Genomic DNA, 21,392 nt, shown 5'->3' with positions numbered 1-21,392 from the left:
CAATCCCTAATTTACCGGCGAGTGGCGGTGGTGGGAAAAGAACGCTCTGCGCCAGTTGTAAACTAGCAACGACACATGCGCCAGTGACTAAGTCACTTGCGCCGGATGCAAGATAGGGCCCTAATTAGTGTGTTGAAGCAAAGCTGTTCTTGTTGGAGGAATGGCCTCATATGGCTTCTGCTTTCGGGCAAACATGCCAAGTCTAGCCTCATCTACAGCTGTGCTTGATCGATCACACAGCAGGACAACAAACTGCTCATTGACTTAGTTTGCTGAAGATAAGAGAGGCCTCAGGGAAAATGTCCCAGGTTTGCCAGGCAGTCTTATTGCCTTTGTTGCGAAAGGCTGATACAGTATCACAACCTGTAAAGGCGTGAAAGAATCGAATGCCTTTGGTCTTAACTGGCCCAATAACATGGTATAGGTCATGAACACCAATCCACCGTAGGCTCACACCATGCCCAAACGCAACCCACAGCTGCTGGAGACCAAGATCCTGGAGGGATGGGAAGATGCTCAATGCTATAACAAGAATGGGAGGTATATTTTGGCATACTTTTAGTATGTTATTCAGCACACCAAATACTACTAGAATCCATTGAAAAACCTTTTATATAAATGTTTTGGGGGTTAAGCCCTTTTTTTCATAGATTGACTCACCTATTCCTTAACACATTACATTGACCTCTGACAGAAATAGTCGCCATCTTTAATTTTTGAGTGGCACACACCTTTTTCCATGAGAATGTTCCTTGAAGAATATTTGTACCAAATGTGATGATAGCATCACCATTTGAAGAATTGATGTAAGGATTCAAGAGAAATGGCAGCCATCTTGAAAAATGTTTGCCATCTTGAAAAATGGTTGCCATCTAGAATTTTTGAGGGACAAGCACTGTTTTTTAAAAAAAACATTCTTAAGAGTATTTTCACTAAATGTTATGCCTACATCACTGTTTGAACGATTCACACAGGGCTCTACAGTGCGCCCATTTCACTCGCATTTGCGAGTGAATATTTCGGCGTGCGAACGAGAAAAACAAAACAGGAGCACACGTGCGAGTGACTTCTCCACAGCGCACTATACTGTGCGTTCACACCAAACGCGAAGGGGCGAAACCATAGACATCATATAGGATCCTATATGATGTCTATGGGCGAAACGATTCCATACAAAGCAGCGATTCCATTTGCAGCGCGACACTTTTGCCCGGCACGGGCGAGCGCGTTCACATGGATTTCAGGTGGATTGAAATATTTAAACTTTGCCGCGACATTCGCGTGATGACAGCCAATCAGCGTTCAACAGCGTGGCCACTGAGTGACGTGCGTAACAGCCTATCAGTTTTCAACCGGCCAACCGTTCCCTGCAGTGCAGTCCGGGGTGAACCGCAGCATGGAGGAGAAAGTGATTGCTGCCGTTTGCGACTCCCCGAGCTCTATATAGAATAGTATATAATGTAATATTATTGTATTGTATATACAATATCACGGCCAAAAGCTCTGTGCTCCTCCGGATAGCCGTAGCGCAGGGAGCGCTACGGGAGGGTTTAGCAGGGTTTGTTTACCTACGTTGCTATGGTTACCAGTCTTGTGTGTTCCAACGGTTTATTAGGTATCTAAATCGCTGTCTAATCAATACTTCATTCACTGCCTCTTCCGTGGTCATTACAATATTATGAATAGACTGCGTGGAGAAAGTTAATGCTGTTATGGTAGACGATAAAGTCTACAAATTCAACCCCCAACTGGTTGAAGGATTTCGGGTGGCTAGTTTATGATGCTAAGAACATGAAAATGTTCTGTACATTTTGTAAGGAAGCCCCATCGGCAATGGCAGGCTCCTCTCTGTTTATAACGGGGAACCCTAATCTGAAACGCGATGCTGTGGTGAAACACATCGAGTCCACTAGGCATTCTCGCTGCCCGAGTTCTATATAAATCACACCCAGCCCAATAACCCTGGTACGGTGGAAGCCGAAATTGGTGCTGTTTTGTGTAGCCTGCATGTAATCTTGTCTATTTATTTGTCTTAATTTTGCTTTAGTAAGTGGGTTCTGTTGGTGTGTGCAATTTCTGCACGCTAATAAATGTTCTAAACAAAAACCAATTGTGCCCCCATTTTTTTCCTGTGCTCCTAAATTTTTTAACTTAGGGGCACGAGTGCTCCTGAAAAAAAAAGTTAGCGTAGAGCCCTGGATTCACATAACGAGCATTTGACAGAAATAGCAGCCATATTGAAAAAATGGCCGCCATGTTGAATTCTTGGTGGCCAACGCCTTTTTCCCAAAAAGTTACCCTTAGAGAGTATCTGTGCCAAATTTCACGCTTGTATACCAATTTGAATGATTCTCTTGAAATATGCCATTAATCTGCTCCACTGTGTTTGTAGTGAAGTATTTTTAACAGTGTGGAATCTACAGCTGATCACTTTCACTGGCTAAGCAAAATGAATCCGCTATTTCGCACACTACAATCTCAATATATAGCCTAACAAAAAAAATAAATATTTTCCACTAGCTTGTGGTGATCATTACATTGTAATGAAACTAGTAAAGACAACACAACAGCTTTATGTTACGGCGTAACATGGCAAGCACTGCAGCTCTCGACAATGCATTACTTTATTCTGGCATTTCCCTTCACTGATTGGTTAGAAAGCGTTCAAGCTTAGTGGTGAGGCAAAAAGAGGGAGCGGCTCGTTTTGCATACCTAATAGTAGCGGCTATTAGGTATGCAAAAGCGGCTAATTGTCCCCAGCTGAGCCGCGGCTTGTCCGTGGCTGAATGCGTCTAAGCTGCGGCTTAGAGCGTTTAAACCGGCAGGATTCCGGTCGGCATCCGGCCAGTTTAAGCCCATTTACCGCGCCATTCTAGGGCCGGTTTGTGCTTTTGGCTTTCCATTTTTTGGCCATGAAGGCCAAAAAAGAGACGGTCGAGACCTTCGGCCGTCAAATAAAAACTATTCACATAATCTGAGGTGAATAATTGTTTGTACCACACGTGAACACTCCAAAAATAAACAAGATTACACTTTTGCCAGGATTTATTTATTTTTATTAGCGTTGCAAAGCGGGACATTTTACGATGAAAACAATATCCCGAGTTTGAGATTTCAATCATGGGATATTCAGATGTCACTCAGTGGCCACGCTGTTGAACGCTGATTGGCTGTCATCATGCGAAATTCGTGTCAAAGTTGAAATATTTCAACTCGAGCGAATTTGTCTCGCCACAAATCCTCGTGAACGCACTCGCCTGTGCAGGGCGAAAGTGTGGCGCGACCAATCAAAACTTGTCGCCGGTTTTCTCTAGCGAATAATTCGCACGATACGTGTCTCTGCATTCACTTTGTATGGGATCTTTTCGTCGCCCGTTCGCGTTGTCGCCGAAGCTTTGTCGCGCCACAAATCATAATCTGTCGCTGTGCAAGTTTTGTCGCGCCACAGCTTTGGCCGGCAATGGTGCTTCATGCCAATTCATTCTCAACCACTGCCGAGCAGAGTTCCCGTTGTCCGGTAATTACCGGTCTTTGACCGGAAAAAAGGACCGAAATTCTAAATGTCTCCAGTCAGAATGACCGATTGGAAATAAGGCCCCGTCCACACGGAGCCGAAACGGGCGAAAACGATCCGGTTTCGTTTTATGCTTAATGTTCAAGGCGCTGGTTCTCCACAGAAAAAAGTGGAGCGCATCAACCCTGCGCTCATACAGCATGCGCGCTGTATACAAACATTCAGTCACGAGGAGATTCAACTATTGAGCAGAACAAAATTGAGCAGGTCCTATGTTCCCGGTTTTCCCCAAAAAGGGTCTTATGTTCCCCTGTAGCCATACATACCGGGGAGCATAGGAAGCTTTTTGGGAAAAGCGGGGAACATGAAAAGGGTCCTATGTTCCCCGCAATCTATCAATCTTTAAAAATATTTAAACTTTGACGCGGCATTCGCGTAATGACAGCCAATCGGCGTTCAACCGAGTGACATGTCTAACGTAACAGCCAATCAGCGTTCAACCGGCCAACTCAGTGCAGTAAAGGCCGGGGTGAACTGCAGCATGGAGGAGAAAGTGATTGTTGCCGTTTGCGACTCCCGGAGCTCTTTATATAATAGTATATAATATAATTGTATAATAATATCACGGCCAAAAGCTCTGTGCCCCTCCGGATGGCCGTAACACGGGGAGCTCTTGTAGGGATTGGGACATAGGACCCTTTTTAAAAAAAGGGTCCTATGTTCCCCGGTCACATACATATCGGGGAACATAGGACCCTTTTTTGGGAAAAGCAGGGAACATAGGACCCTTTTTTAAAAAAAAGGGTCCTATGTTCCCCAGTCTCATACAAAGAGGGGAACATAGGACTCGGGGAACATAGACACGCTCCCCTATAGACTACCGTAGGTTTATGAACTAAACGGCGGCAAGCTAGCGAAAGCCGGCGGCAAGCTTTGCGGAGCACCGGTATTTAACAACCATGGCGAATCAAAATATTGTAGCGACCCTGGGACAGTTAAATAGTTTGTGTGTTATGTGTTGCATTATATTTCGTTGTCCGTTATGCCAGTTGTTCTATGCGCATGTATTGTAATGTTCTTCTTGTCAATCAGCGTGGGGGCGAATCATTAGGTCAGCTGGGGGAGGGCCTTGGAAGAACAGGAGGGTGGGGGCCTGCACGCGAGTGAGACCGTGTTGGGGGTTGCCGGGGCAACCGGGGTTTGTTTTGTGTCGGTTTTCTGTCGTTGGTTACGACGTTACGGGTTTCAGTGACCTGGTTTTGGTTCATTAAAACTACCTTCAACTACATGACTCGACATCATTATGTCACCGGCGAGGTCATTACAATATGATCACACACTTCTTCTTCTTTATATAGCCTGCCTATCAATTTCATGCAATAAACAAGTGCAATAAACACGGACAATATCCAACCGTTTTTTTTCCAATTTGACCGGTAAAATGAAACCTTCCCGGTCACATGACCGGCACCAATTTCTTCTAGCGGAAACACTGCTGCCGAGATAACCGGCATTGCATGTCTTTACCTTTTGTGGAAGAGAGAGAGACGTCGGAGAACCCGATGCAGTTTATTCATAATATTGTAATGACCACGGAAGAGCCAGTGAATGAAGTATTGATTAGACAGAGATTTATTAGATAGGCCTACCTAATAAACCGTTGGAACACACAAGAACGGAAACCATAGCAACGCCGGTAAACAAACCCTGAGAAGCCCAATCCCTATGAGAGCTCCCCGTGCTAGGGCCATCCGGAGGCGCACAGAGCTTTTGGCCGTGATATTATATATACAATGGGCCTATCTCACAACTTCCTGGTTCGGCGTTCGATTTTGCCTTCACCGGGTAAAGTGACTTCCGGTCGCGTAGTCCATGATATTTGACAATGGCGCGGTCAAAAAACAAAAGCTTCTGTTGTGTACCTCTATGCGCCAATTCAAAACCATAACAACCGTATTTACATTTCCACGATTTCCCAAATAATACCCAATACAGCAGTGCGATCAGACGGAATGAAGAGTTAATTTCGTAATTCAGAAGGGGAGTACACTGGTCTGTAGTCGGCATTTCTCAGCGGCTGATTATGACGACGGGAGTACTACGCTGAATACTGGAGCTGTTCCTAGTCGTTTTGGCTGGAACAGCTACACCACAGCCCCGAAAAAAACACCCGTGTATAAAACGGGTGTCAGCTCGAAAAGCTGAAGGAGAGGACAAAACACAAACGGACCGGAGAGGTACTGGGAACATGACTACACGACACGGCCCCCCCCTGCCGGTAAGTAGATGTGTGCTAACTAGCTGTTATGTCTGTTATTTGTGTTCAACACTTGTTGGGCTATTGTATAATTTTGCCAAACATGGCATGGTTAACGTTAAAACATTCAATCAACATCAGACGTACTGTTAAACTGGGGTTGCATATTAATTCAGATTCAGCTTTATTGGCCAGGTTTGCGAACAAACGAGGAATTTGACAACCTATAGTTAATACATAAAAAAGAAAAACAGAAAACAGTACAAATCAATTTAATAATAATAAATATAAATAAACTTAAGTATACAGAATATCAATACAATAAAAAGAAAGGGTGAATACGAATGAATGGTAATGAAGACTGATTTGTCTTCTTTTTTTGTAGGTGCACTGGATTGATGCCCTGGAGTATATTGCTGAGCTGGAGGCAAGGCTGCAAGAAATGTCCATGGGGCCACAAACTGTCCTCAACAGATTTGTGTGTCTGATCAGACCATGACATATTATGCTCGGTTTCCATCTCAAGAAGTGTTTCAAGTGTTTTGGGAGTCTGTTTTGCCCCTCAACACAATATATTCTTTATTGGAGCAAAGCACAGAGGATTGGACAAGAGGCGATTCCAACACCAAGCCCTTCGAGGAAGATTCCAGTCATTGATGAGTTGTTCATCTACTGTTGTAGAGTAGCAACTGGCCTTAAAGAACAGGTCATTGCTGACATCTTCCAGGTCAGCACAGCTGAGATGGTACCAACTCCAAGCTGAATATTCCCTGTAGGATGTGGGACATCAAAGGGCGAAACGTCAAATAAAAATGTGACTGTTTTTTTTTATATTGTAGTGATAACAGATGTATTCAAATATGCATCTTTTCATAATGAGCAAGTTTAACAGAGTGCAAATTGCCAAACAAATTTCTTACCAGCATACGCTCTGTAGAGTGTGGACTTGACTCCAGTCTTCCCCACCGACTTGGGTTTCTTCACCACCAGGTCACTCACAGCCTCTGGATGGATTCCCCTGAGGCGAAAAACAATACAGGAAATGCTCATATACTCTAGACAAATACTGAAGTGTATGATTTGAACAGAGGACACAACAGCACACGTGGGTTCGAGGTCGATGCCACATCTGTGGTTGACTGTACAGGCCAGGGAAGGTGGAACCACATCAAGGCCCAGCTGCACATAATGCGCTGTCTGGAACAGCAGAGCGGTTACATGGCTACAGAAGCCTTTGCCCGCAGCACAGCTACAGCTCTGAGAGACCCAGTTGTCCAACAGCCTCCAGGGTGATCTGTGAACACCATAAGAATTGAGTTACTGAACTTAGTAGGTAGGACCTTGATATGGAACCTGCAACCGCAGAAAAGCCATGTACAGTTCCGTGCAAAACTCTTGGGCCACCATTACATCTGTTGTTTTAGCAATGTTATAACTTGAACTAGCCTAGATGTTTGTCCTTTTAATGCACTCAACAAATTTCCTTTATTTACGGCTTGTGCCTAATGAAGAGGAAGAAAAATACATAGGTCTGTACAGCCACAACATTGCAGCAAGCTAGGTGGGCCAAGTCTTAAGCACGCTACTGTTTGTAAGAAAGAACAATGAAAATGATCTGAACTTCAGAAGAAGAGGACAACTGCAACTGCAGTTGTTAGTCCAGACAGACTATCAAAACTAACAGACTTGGGCCAACGGGCCCTAACTCAGCAGAAACCTGTAGTATGTGGGGCTCCTCATTCCTCCTCATCGAGCGGTTGCATCTACCTCTCACTACCACCTTTCCATCAACTATATTTGACACTTAGCATATACATAATGTTAATAATATGTCGCTGATCGGAAGAAAACTGGTCAGCAAATAACTAGCTGAACCTATCCTTGCCTAAACTAATGCTAAAATGCTAACGCTACACACGGAAACTTCATAGCCACCATGTAGGGCTGAACGATCTATCGTTTTCGACCGAAAATCGCGATCTCAAGCATTACGATTTTGGGATCGTCAAAGCTGCGTTTTTTTTTTTTTTTTTTTTATATAATTTTTTTTTTTTTTTTTTTACAAAAGTGCAATTATTTTGATGCTGATGAGCCATTGAAGCAAGTTTACTTAAGAAAGAGGGCTCCCTTTTTATTTGACTTTTTTGGTTGTTGTTTCTTAGGTACTTGAATAAAAGTCTTGCATTTGAAATCTGTTGCCAGCAGTTTTCATTATTGCATTACCTTAATGGAATTCATTGGTTATATTAATTAATACTGAAACTTGATTTAAAGAAAATAAATCGTGGTTGAAATCAAAACCGCAATCTCTACCAGAAAAATCGCAATTTCGATTTTTTCTTAAAATCGTTCAGCCCTACCACCATGGCTAATTATATTCATAATATTATAGTCTACACGTAACAAATATGATCATTTTACTCACATTTCACACACAGACAATATTTCTGACGATTTATATGGATCGTATATGGTTTGCTTGTCATCACAAAACATGAATGAGCAAGGCGGCCATTGAGTAGCCTACTGACAACAACAAAACACCTTAGACAACTTACCTTGATAATTGTGTACAAACTCCTCCACAAAAACTTGTACCCCTTTGTCCAGCCTGGGCTGTGGTGTGCTGAGTGTGTCTCCACAATCTTCTGCACATCTTCGAATCGTAATTTGGGAAAACCCACCAGGGAAGTGGCGAAGAAACGATCCATTTTTGCATTGACGGCAATACAAAAATGACTACGCCGGAAGAATGTTTACCCGGTGTGACGTCATTTCCGATTTTTGTGAGATAGGCCCATTATATACAATTATATACGATCATATATAGAGCTCCGGGAGTCGCAAACGGCAACAATCACTTTCTCCTCCATGTTGCAGTTCACCCCGGACTGCACTGCACTGAGTTTGCCGGTTGAACGCTGATTTGCTGTTACGTTACACATGTCACTCAGTGGCCACGCTGTTGAACGCTGATTGGCTGTCACACGCGAAATTCGCGTCTAAGTTGGAATATTTCAACTCGAGCGAATTTGTCGCGCCACAAATCCTCGTGAACACACTCGCCTGTGCACGCCGAAAATGTGGCGCGACAAATCAAACTTTTCGCCGGTTTTCTCTTGTGAAAAATTCGCCCGATACGCGTCTCTACGTTCACTTTGTATGGGATCTTGTCGCCCCGTCTCGTTTGGTGTGAATGCACACCTTGTAAACATACATACCCCGGTTTGCGTGCCCTTCTCCGGTGCGGACCCTGCATCCCGCTGCTTCTCTAGAGCTGTAGCAACCCCCTGCAGCCAGGGGCGATTCTAGGGAGTGTGGGGGCCCTAGGCAGAGGATTGTTGACGGGGGGGGGGGGCGTTATTCACAGTAAAATACACTGTGAATAACGTATTTACAAATGACATTATTAAATTGCATAATGAATTATCAATTGCATAATGTAATGACTTAGATTATCACCTGAAAGCCGAGGCACAGTATTGCATTAAGTTTTGCATCTTCATCCACATCTTTCCTTCATAATTATATGTCATAATTATACATCTTCCATTAGTGTGTTCTTGACTTTTAATTTAGCTCGGACCCCGTTATATTTTTATTCTTATTTTTTCTAGTAACGTTGACAAAATTGCGTCACTATGTTGACGATCATATGGCATATTACCACGTGTAAGACAAAAATAAAACGGATTGGGTTTACTAGCTCTTTTGCGTCAAGGACACTATCTAATCACACCCGATTTCCTTTTGTGTCAACCCACAGAGTTTTACATAAATACTCAAGAAAGCGGCATATAAAGTGAAAAAACTACAACTGTTTTCGTTGATAGACCAACCTATGTGAAAATAATCTTTCAAACCAATAGATGGCAGCGTTTCACTTCATGAACAAACAGAGCTCAACGGGATTCAGCGGAAAAAAGGGACATAGCGGAGATCTAAAGTCGTCTTTATTTGATGAGCAGTGACAGCTGATGCAATTAACGCAAAAAGCAAAACAGTATTAGTGTTCAGCAAGCAAATAACATTCAAGCAAATAGCATTAAACTACACAAAGTACACACTTCTGTTTTGACCACAGGTTCACATTTATCAGGGCACTGATTAATACATTAAAAAGTAAGCAACCTTCCGATTATTATGTTGCAGAGGACTTCAACCTTTTCCCCCCAGGGACCTCTTGGCGGAGTGAGTGTACGGCCAGTGGGCCCATAAAATATTTATATATAGCCATAAAGCCTTATCTATTAATGTATCCAACTTTGAAGCTTAGTTATAAGACAAGTAAAAAACCAATGAGTTCAAATCAATGGGTCAGACTCAAACTTTGGCACTGAACCTTATGTTTACTTGAACAGTACATGTAGGTTATGTTATGTACAATTAATTAATTGTATGTTTTTACTACGATTCATCAGCATATCTCAGTGGGAGGACTGACTCTGGTGAGAGACAAATAGCTTGTCTATTCCTGGGGAGAATGAGTTTCTGCATTAAGTTGTGACTAGAAAATATGATTAAATTTTTTATTAACACCCCAAAAAGGTATATGCACATAATAAAATGCTCTTTCTGAGGCCGCCTAGCTTTAGGGGTCACAGACCTCGTTTAAGGCCACACTGTTGCGGTAACGTAGACTTACAACAACAGACTTACAAACTGTTTAGTTATTGTCTTCTAAAGGTCAATATGAAAGCTTGACTGTGCATAAATGGTTTGTTAAAGGAGAACCGTCACGCTTGGCTATTTTTTAATACAAGAGAGTAGACTACGGCTGCCATGTTGTGGAATAAATGGCAGTCTTCGACATCAACTCTGTTTCTGCCAAGAAAAAATGGATGCTTGGGCAAATGCCATTATTGGTCTGGGATCGATGGTCTGACCTTTTTCGTGGAAAGTTGCAGGCCGTGATTTTTTTTACAACATGTGAAATTTTAAGATAGGGTTCATAGACACAGAATTAGCCGGGGTGAGCGTGCTGCCTGCATGCCATCTTTGGTAACGGGCTTGAGAACTCGCTCCTTTCGGCGGGGTCATTTCAGAAAACCGGCCCGTTCCCTTCAGACGTCTGAGACGTCGACCTGCTGTACCTGGACCTTGAGACCATCACGTCTCGGTGGATCCTGATCTTGGCCAGGTTGCCCCAGAACTTCTCCCCCACGATGGCATACAACACGGGGTTGATGCAGCAGTGGGCCAGAGCCAGCGAGAGTGTAACCCGCTCCGCCGTGTCCGCCGCCTTCCTCGCCGTGCAGTCGTACTCCAGCAGGCCAATCCGCATCAGGGTGTCGGTGATCACCGCCAGGTGGTACGGCATCCAGCACAGCAGGAAGGCCCCCACCACCGCCATGATCACCCGCATGGCCCGGTGCTTCTTGAAGCTACGCGTGCGCAGGAGCCTGGCGATGGTGATGCCGTAGCACGTCACCATGACGACCAGCGGCAGCAGGAAGCCCACCACGTGGCGGAGCACCCGCGTGGCGACCTTCCACATCAAATTGCCGGACAAAGGCTCGGCGCAAGCCACCTTCTCCGTGGTCAGGACGAGGGCCTCTTTGACGAGTGCGGGCAGGGCCAGCAGCACGCCCAGGGCCCATATGGACGCACACGCGAAGCGACTGCAGTAGCGCTGGCGGTATACGCGTGTACTGGCGGCGCAGACGATAGTGAGGTAGCGGTCGATGCTGATGCACACCAGAAAGAGGATGCTGGTGTAGAAGTTGGCCTCCGTGATGAGGCTGACCAACTTGCACATGAAGTCACCGAAAATCCAAGTCTGGAAGCCGGCCTTGGTGGCCCAGAAGGGCAGCGTGAGGGCCAGCAGGAAGTCGGCGATGGTGAGGTGGAACAGATACACGTCCGACGGAGTCAGGACGCGCCGATTGACACAGATCACCAGCCCTACCAATATGTTGCCCGATACTGCCATGTGGAAAATAACAATGTATGTGAAACACAACAGCCTGGCCACTGTGGGAGAAATCTCAACATTACAGCTCAATGTGTTGGGGGCCGGCACAAAGGTGGTGTTGATGATGGTGCTATTGGTGTCATAATAATAATCCTCGAAGTTGAAGACGTTATTCATGTCTGTGGAGTGGACGGTTATATCGTTTTAGGACGACGATTTCGGAAAAAACATTTTGAAGGCATTAATCAGGCTTGGCTTATATTTATTACATGAATTGAAGGGACATCCTTCAGACCAATGTATTCCAATTCATAGATCATCAACAATAAAAAGTAGGACTTATTTATTTAAAATAAACTCACCGCTGCAATTTTGGCATATGCTTCCCCAAAATCAACAGGTTGTGATGCCTTTCTGTCGTCAGTAGTTGCTGGTTCAGAAAAAAAAATGGATTGTGTCAATGTCTTGCATTTGATTAGCCAATAGGCAGCTCGACTAATGAGGCCGACATCCTTATCCAACCAAGAGCACACTGGTAAATAAACATGGCTCAACAAGTTCATAATCTTTTCAAAGACTTTTGTTTGTTTGTACATTCAGGTAACGTGTATTTATTGAATTAAAATAATTGTAAATACAGTTAGCATATCCAATAAGTTAGTCACTGTTCCCCTTATTTTATCTTTGCCATGATCTTTTCGTCTGTGCTGTTTTGAAAAGTGCTTTCAAATAAATGAAAGAAAATAAAAGAATTGATCTTGCCATCAGTGTACGACCCAAAGTGAGAGTCTTGTTTTCCCCTGCTCTGGTGAAAGAATTGGGGCACCACATTGCAGTAAGTTCCCTGTTCAGCACCCGTTAAGTAAGATGTACTCTGAAGCAAGGTGTTCCGCTAAACATGCGTCTCTTTCAGGAACATGTCAGACAACACATTTCTCATTCCGATTTCCGTAACAGTCCAGCCTCTGTGGACATCAGGCATGATATTCTTTGACTAGTTGTAAAAAATACGAATAGTAACAAATTCAATGTGACAACTTTTCATTTAGTCAATTGAAGCACAGATATGAAGGTGCTTTTTACGAAGCGACTCACCTTGAGTTTAGAGGCAGTCCCACTGTATTGGTCTGGTTCCCAGGCTGGTCCTACTAGGTTATGGCAGAGCCTCTTGGGTGTGATGGTATAGATTCGGGGCCGGAAACCAGAGCTGCCATGGGAGGAGTGACACCTTGTTTCCTGTTTCGTTACCAAGATATTACACAAAAGAAAACTTGGATGAAGCTTACAGAAGGGGATTTTAACAGGTGTATTTCTACAGTATTTTACAGTATTCCTCAATGAGCAGCTAGGGATTAGTGGGCATTTTGCCCAAGATGCCTAGAGTCTGCCAAAGACCGTGAACTGTGATCAACGGGGATTGAAGTGCAACACAGTATCACAGGCAGTGGTTCCCAACCTTTGACCAAAATGTTCATCAAGACCGTTCAAGTACCTCCTCATATGCAAATAGTAAAGTCAAAGATAAAGCAGTACAGCTGAGCTGAGCACAGAGTTTTCACAGTTCATAAACAACTATTACTGCAGAAGGCCATGCAGTATGTCATGCATATGCTCCCAGATCGTTTATTTAGCAAACCCAAATCCACACCAAAATTATATCGATGACAGTACAATGGAAAGCATATAATGTAAACACAAAGCAACACTATTTTTTAAATAATAACAGGCCATAATACAATGTTTACTACACACTACGCAATATTTTTTTCCATTATTCTAGATTTGTCTATTGTAGGTCTGTGTGTGTGGATGACGGCTAGTTGAAGCAGCCTCACCTGGCCGATTCTGATTGTACTCTGGGGCTGGGTGAGGCTGCACACCTGTCGCCCATTGCAGTGGCGGCTGGTGAATTTTATTATAGGGGGGGCAGAAAGTTTGTAAACCAAACCCCTGTAGTGGGGGTCTTGGGCCCTACTCCCCCCGAATTTATTTGCCTTGTAGAATTCAGCAAGATTAAGAGTGCAAATACATTATTACAGGTATAGACAAGTAAACATTCTCTCTCTGTCTCTATCTATGTATGTGTGTTTGTGAGAGAGTGAGAGTTACAGAATGTGATTCTAAAAGGGGTGAGTGTGTTACGGACAATCTATTGCGTTGGTAACTTCACTCATAAATCTATCTACAGTTAAGTATGCATTTATACAAATACGATAAAATATCTACATAAAATGTGCAACCTTTTATGTGTGGTTGTTCAAGACACACTGAAGGCATGATGCCACCATAGGTTATGCAGAGAACTATTTAGCAATATGCACACTGAAGGCATGATGCCACCATAGGTTTGCAGAGAACTATATACATATTACACACTGAAGGCATGATGCCACCATAGGTTTGCAGAGAACTATATACAATATACACACTGAAGGCATGATGCCACCATAGGTTCGCAGAGAACTACATACATTATGCACACTGAAGGCATGATGCCACCATAGGTTTGCAGAGAACTATATACATATATTCATTTCCATTTTTTCTGAATTGGATCGTCGACTAAAAGGAACTTCTTTGAGCGGCGAAACGGAATTGCGCTCATTTGCAGCCATGTTGAAATCAGCAAGTGACTTGATCGAAGATATCCCTTCGCGCTCTTTGTTCAGTTACGTATGACGCAAGCACGTTAGGGCGAGTCCCAATCCATCCCCATTGAAAATGCATTGAAGGCTCAGATTGCCGAAAAAAAAAAGTTTTAACATTATAGTCAACGGAGAAGGCTTGGGCGATTTTCCACGTCCGGATGAATTCGCCCATAGAGGCGGGGACCAGGTTGAAAACGCGACTTGAATCTGACGATTCTGATTGGACACTGACAGATAATAGGTTTAGGACACTGAAAACTACTTTTGCTGTGATAGAATAAAAAAAATAAATATATCCTCTTTCTTCTCAGCCCAGTTGGTAGTGCGTCGCCCAAATCGCCCCTATACACCATCCGCCCCTGGCCCATTGAGTAATCAGTGTACACAGGTTAAACCAGCCATCACCACACACACTCAGGGAGATCTCCTGCATGGCAGTGGAGCACCCTTGCCATGTTCATTACCGACAACTCTAACAACGAACTGCGAGTGTGTGGTTGCTAAAATGCTAACGTCAAAGCTAACGTCACAGCTAATATCAGAGCTAATGGTGTGATCCAGATGCCTCGGACACCAGCCTTTTGAGTTGCACTTGTGACGTCATTTCCGGTCTCAGGCGTTCCCGTTCGTCTTTGTGAATGTGTGACGAAATTGGCAAGTTGTTGTTTATTGTTATCAACATTAGCCTCTTTAGTAAACCAGCTCGAAAACAAACAACACGACTTTACATTGTATTGCACCTACAGCAAGACCGTGCAATGCATAAATAGGTGACCAGAATAAAGTGGCAATGTAATAAAGTGTGTAAGAGCATTTAAAATCAACATTAAAATGACCGTGGTACAAATACAAAAAAAATAAATGGACTTGGTACAAAGACCCATGATATCATCATGGGGACACTCATCAAATTTGGTGACCTATGACATCTAGGGGGCGCTGTAAATAATGAAGATGTGTTTCAACTCCTCTCTCTTCACATGAGCATATTTCAAACTTATTGTCAATGTCTGGTGATACTGTCAGACCAATCCATATAGCCAATCCATTGCTAAAGCCACACACCCCAGCTCGATCCCTCCGCTCAACTACCTCAGCTGGACGTCTGGTACCGCCATCGCTAAGAGCTAGCAAAGGCCGTTCAAGCAAAGTCACAACTTTTCTCGTTTTGGACCTCAGTGGTGGAACGAGCTCCCTGCCGCTCTCAGGACCGCAGAGTCGCTCATCTATCTTCCGAAAAGACCTCAAGACTCACCTGTTCAGGGTCCACCTCGACACTGCATAGCTACCCTCCCCCTTCTGGCCACCATTGTAAACTGTATTGTATTGTATTATTGTATTATAGTACTTAACTGTGTAGCAACTGCAGTAGCTGCTATCATTGCTGTAACACAGGGATTTGGTTAGCCTAGACGATTGTTGTACTTGCACTTGGTTCGATGAACATCCTTTCTGTATGTCCGACAGCGTGTAATAGTGATGCACTTCTTATGACAAATGTACTTATTGTAAGTTGCTTTGGATAAAAGCGTCTGCTAAATGCCCTGAATGTAATAAATTATTTCTCATGGAAACGTTGTCAAAAATCAATGGTACATATCCACAGGCCATAAATTCTGTACAATCTTCATGAAACTTGCCCGATATGATCTTCAGACCAAGTGCCTCAAAGAGCTTTTTCAAATTCAAAACCGTTTGGCCGTGACAGCCAATCAAATTTGACGGTGAAGCTGCCAAACAGGAAGTAAGCCCATTTCTCAGCAACTCGTTTAAACATATCATAGCCAAACTTGCCAAACAGGAAGTAAGCCAATTTTTCAGCAGCCCTTTGACACATCATAAACAAACTGGGTACAAAGACCCATGAAATCATCATCTGAACCAAATTTGGCTCATAGTTTATGATTCTATCCTGATGATGCCCAAATAATGGTGACCTCTGACGTCTAGGGGGCCCTGTATTTAATGAAGATGTGTTTTAACTCGTCTCTCTTCACATGAGTATATTTCAAACTTATTGTCAATGTCTGGTGATAATGTCAGACCAATCTATATGGCTAATAAATTATTTCTCATGGAAACATCAGAATTTAGCCGCCATGTTGAAAGTTGTCAAATCATAGTACTGTACGTCACAGGGTTTGGGGAGGAAGGGGCGGGACTTCGTGAGGGGGGTTGCCTGGGGATTGTACTTCCCGGGCGTGAGTTTTCGGTGTTGTATTTTTCACGGTTGACTGTGCCTGCCTGGTCCGATTGTGTAATCATCATACCGGCTAACAGAGCTTTCGTCGCCACTAACCACCTCGCCTGTGGTCATTTACCGGGTCAGAATGAACAACGACGGGAGTGGGTGGAGAGTTTTTCGTACCAAGCGGAGCTACTTTGGTTTCTTCGCTGAGGTGGGGCTACAGCGTTATTTTCAGTGTTCGGTTAGTTCACGTCGGTCATGTCTTTTCCGAAAGTGAAAGAGGAGGAGGTGGAGCGGGAGACTGGCGCGTTCGGATGGACAGAAGACGCGTATGAGGAGTTTTGCAGAGCTTCCCACGAGGCCAGAGAGGGGTTGAGAGAAGCTGCAAGGAAGCTGGCGGCCGACGCAGGGCTGTCTTCTCTTCCCGCGCGCCCGGAGTGGGAGCCCGCGGCTCGGGATGTAAACAGACATGGCGGCGCCCATGTTCCAGTTGCCGCCTCCCATGTCCCAGTTGTCGCCGTTTCGGTTAAGACGCCTAAGTACTCCTGTAGGTCTGACTGGGAGGCGTTTCATGCTCAATTTGAACTGCTGGCTGACGCTGGGGGATGGACAGTAGAGGCTAAAGCATTGCAGCTGGCTTTGTGCCTCACAGACGGCGCGTTGTCGTGCCTGCTGCTGCTTTCACCGGGGGAGAGACGGGATTACGGAGCTTTAGTGGGGGCCTTGCAGAGGCGGTTTGGACAATGTGTGAAGCCGGAGCTCCTTCGTAATGAGCTTGGTGACCGCTGCAGGAAGCCGGGGGAGTCGCTGAGGGTGTTGGCTAATGACATTGAGAGCCTGACACGTAGGGCATATGCACACATGCCCCCCAGCGTGCAGAGTGAGTTGGCACGGGACCAGTTCATCAGAGCCCTCCTTCCTCTGGAGCTGCGGGTTCAAGTGCAATTACAGCACCCAATTTCTCTTCAGTCAGCTTTGGAGATGGCCGTGGAGAGGGAAATCGTGTGGGGCGCGGTCGCTGAGGGGGGCCCAAGAGGGAGTTATCCGGCAGGGGGAGCAGCCCGGGGCCCGGCGGCAGAGGAAAAGCCGGCGTGGGCGACAGAAATTACGGAACTGATAAGGGCCGTATCACTGCAGCCGTCACGCATTCGACAGCGTCCCGACCAAAGAGTCTGCTGGGGGTGTGGCCAACCTGGACATTTGGTCAGAGATTGCCCCACTTCACGCGCGGGTCGGGAAACGCCTCAGGGCCTGCACAGGGGGGGATGTGCGGAGGGAGCCAAGACCCACTTCCCCCAGAAGCAGACGTCATCGAAGCTTCTAGGGCGGCGGTGGTGGTGGGTCGACTCAGTGACGGGGATTCATGCTATGTTCCTGTGGCCGTGGAGGGGGTGCCGTGTTCGGCCCTGGTGGATACCGGTTCATCAGTGACTGTGCTCAGACCAGACGTGTGCCCGGAGTGGATTCGGTTGAAGCCCACTGACGTGCAGCTGCGCACGGCCACAGGGGGGCTGGCCCCGATGAAAGGTACAGGGCTACTTACGTTGACTTTGGGGGGAAAGGACGTACGTCACCCAGTGTGGGTAGCAGCGGTGCAGGACCCATGTATTCTGGGCTTTGACTTTTTGAAGGCCACAGGTTGTCGACTCGATCTGGACGGGGGCACGGTGAGCTTCCGAGGGGGGCCTGTGATCGCTTTGTTGCCCACTGGCTCAGGTTCGGGGCCGCCCCTGAGGCCCATCACGCCGGCAGTGTGTGCAGTAGAGCCCGAAGTCAGCGACCCCCTGCCTGTGGCGTCCGTAACCTTTCCCAGGACTTATGTGCCCCAAGCAGCCCAGGCCCAGTCACGACGACTGGAGGGGGGGGGCGTCGCCGCCGACCGTGAGGGAGATATGGCTAAAGAACCGGGAGGGGCTGGACGACCAGCAGCAGGAGCGGTTGTGGCAGTTGCTGCTGGAGTTCCAGGACAGTTTTGCTATGAGGGAGGATGACGTGGGCCGGACTCCCTTGGTGCTGCACTAGATCGACACTGGGGAGGCCAGGCCTATCAAGTGTCGGCCGCGTCGTCTCCCTTTGGCGCGTCAGGAGGCGTGTGACCAAGCGGTGGAGGACATGCTGCAGGCAGGCGTAATTGAGCCTTGCAACAGTCCTTGGGCGTCCGCTGTTGTCATATGGTCCCCAAAAAGAACGGCACCTGGCGGCTCTGCCCAGACTACATGCCGGTGAACGGGGTGACCAAAAAAGATTTGTACCCGCTGCCGCGCATCGACGAGTCCTTGGGCTTGGTCTCGGGATCGTCCTGGTTCTCTGCCTTGGACCTCCGCAGTGGGTACTACCAGGTGCCCCTCTCCCCAGAAGCAAGACTCAAGACAGCGTTCTGCACGGGCCGGGATTTGTGGCAGTTCCAAGTCCTTAGTTTTGGACTGTGTAACACTCCAGCCACCTTCGCCCGCCTGATGGACCGGGTTTTGTCAGGCATCCCCCGCCAACAGTGCCTGGTATACCTGGACGAAATCCTGGCGCATGGCAGCTCCTTTGACTCCGCCCTCGAGTCCCTGCGGCGGGTGCTGGAACGGATCCGTGCAGCGGGCCTGAAGCTGCACCCAGATGAGTGTCACTTTATGCGCAGAGAGGTACAGTTCTTGGGTCACACCAATGGGGGGGAGGGCATCAGCACAATGGAAGCGAAAGTGCAGGCAGTTGCAGACTGGCCCACCCCGGCTATTCAGAGGCAGCTCAAGAGCTTCCTGGGTCTGGCTTCCTATTGCCGGAAGTTTGTGCGGGGTTTTTCATGTTTGGCTGCTCCTCTTTACAGGCTACTACAAAAGGACAGTGTCTTCCTGTGGACTGAGCAGTGCCAGGGGGCGTTCACCAGCCTTCAGCGTGCCCTGAGCGAGTCCCCCGTGCTGGCCCCAGCTGACCCCTCGCTGCCGTTCATGCTGGACACCGATGCTAGTGGCATCGGGGTGGGAGGGGTGCTCTCCCAAGTGGGGCTTGATGGAGAGAGAGTGGTGGCGTACTTTAGCCGGGCCTTTAACAAGGCGGAGCGGCGTTATTGCGTTACCCGCAGAGAGCTCTTGGCCGTAGTGCTCTCCATCCGTCACTTCAGGTACTACCTCTGCGGCCTGCCTTTTACAGTGAGGACCGACCACTCAGCTCTCCAGTGGCTCATGACCTTCAAAGAGCCGGAAGGGCAGGTGGCCAGTTGGTTGGAGGAACTCCAGGCCTACGTCTTCAAAGTGGAACACCGGGCTGGAGCCCGACACACCAACGCCGACGCACTCTCTTGGTGGCCCTGCGCTGCCGAGGGGTGTCGCTGCTGCGAGAGGAAGGAGGCCCGTGAGAGAGAGCTGCGGGCAGAGGAGGGGGGATGCGCCGCGGTGCAGCAGTTGGAGGTCGTCTGCCGAGGGTTGGAGACCATAGATCGAGGCGATTGGAGAAAGCAGCAGGAGCATGATACCGACCTTCAGCCGGTGTTGCAGTGGGTGGAAGCGCAGCGTAAACCACTGTGGGATGAGGTGGCCGCCCTCTCCAGAGATGTCAAGGGACTGTGGGCCAAGTTCGGGGCCCTGCGCCTCTGCCGGGCGTGCTGCAGCAGGCCTGGAAGGAGCCGGCCACGGGCGAAGAGAGGTGGCAGGTTGTGGTTCTCAAGGGCCTACAGGGGGCAGTGCTCGAGGCCATGCATGGAGCCGCAGGGTCAGGTTACTTTGGGGTTGCTAAGACCCTCCGACGCCAACGCCAGGGTTTTTACTGGGGCTGGTCCCGGAGGGATGTCGAGGACTTTTGCCGGCGGTGTGACCCCTGCACCGCATGGAAGGGCCCCACCGGGCGCTCACATGCTCCCCTTCAGCAGTTTCTGGTGGGCGCACCTATGGAGAGGGTGGCGGTGGATGTGGAGGGGCCGCTGCCACGCCGGACCGTGGCAACCACTACGTTCTCACGGCCATCGACTACTTCTCCAAGTGGCCCGAAGCCTATGCCATCCCCGATCAAGAAGCTGAGACTGTGGCCGACGCCCTGTTGGAGGGCATGTTCAGCCGTTTTGGGGTGCCAGAGACTTTGCATAGCGACCAGGGGAGAAACTTTGAGTCCCGGGTGTTCTCCGCTATGTGTGAGCGCCTGGGCATTCATAAGACCCGCACCACTCCCCAGAGGCCGCAGAGTGATGGACTGGTGGAGCGCTTCCACCGCACCATGGGCCAACAGCTGGCCATCCTCACCTCCCAGCACCAGAGAGACTGGGATAACCACCTTCCCCTGGTTCTCATGGCTTGCCGCACCGCCGTGCAGGAGTCTACGTCATGCACGCCGTCCCTTCTCATGCTGGGAAGGGAGCTTCCTACCCCGGCGGAGTTAGCGTTCGGTCGTCCACCGGATGCCCCAGACGTCTCCCCTGGCCCTGAGTATGCCAGGAGACTCCAAGACCGCCTGGAGTCGGCCCACCTATTTGCCCAGGAGCAACAGCAGAGGGCAGGGGTGAGGCAGAAAAGAAATTACGACATAGAAAGCAAAGGCCGGCATTTCCAGGCGGGAGAGCTAGTTTGGGTGTTCAATCCCCAAAGGAAGAAGGGAGATGTCCTAAACTGGACAGTCCTTGGGTGGGCCCCTGTCGAGTTCTGGAGAGGCTGGGTGAGGTGGTGTACCGGTTGCACCTACCACCTAAAGGAAGAAGGGTGGCTCTGCACAGAGACAGACTGGCTCCGTACCAAGGGGGTGCCTCCCCACTGACCCAGGGGGGTCCCGTTACCCCTCGCTGCCGCCCTGCCGCCTCAAAGCTCACCCCCCCCAGCTGCCGGGGATAACCGGCCCTCCCCTGTATCCGATACCCTTTGCCCCCCATCCCCCCTTCCCCTCCCAGGTGCTGAAGGCCC

At 47.6% G+C, this 21,392-nt stretch overlaps 1 protein-coding gene across 1 annotated transcript in view; it reads right to left on the bottom strand.

The window, feature by feature from the left end:
• Positions 1-9,179: 9,179 nt before the first annotated feature.
• LOC130381589 (C-X-C chemokine receptor type 2-like) overlaps positions 9,180-21,392 on the bottom strand; it is a 42,108-nt gene continuing 29,895 nt past the window's right edge. Inside the window, exons 2-4 of the mRNA XM_056589261.1 lie at positions 12,781-12,921; positions 12,048-12,115; positions 9,180-11,864 (exon numbers count right to left, since the gene is read on the bottom strand). Of these exons, the coding sequence (XP_056445236.1) occupies positions 10,813-11,862 (1,050 nt within the window). The 5' untranslated portion in view covers positions 11,863-11,864; positions 12,048-12,115; positions 12,781-12,921 and the 3' untranslated portion in view covers positions 9,180-10,812. The remainder of the gene's footprint in view (positions 11,865-12,047; positions 12,116-12,780; positions 12,922-21,392) is intronic.

The sequence above is a fragment of the Gadus chalcogrammus genome, chromosome 4, assembly GCF_026213295.1.
Source record: "Gadus chalcogrammus isolate NIFS_2021 chromosome 4, NIFS_Gcha_1.0, whole genome shotgun sequence".
Taxonomy (NCBI): domain Eukaryota; kingdom Metazoa; phylum Chordata; class Actinopteri; order Gadiformes; family Gadidae; genus Gadus; species Gadus chalcogrammus.
Note: the sequence above shows the minus strand (reverse complement) of the source record. Positions and strands in the feature narration are given on the sequence as shown.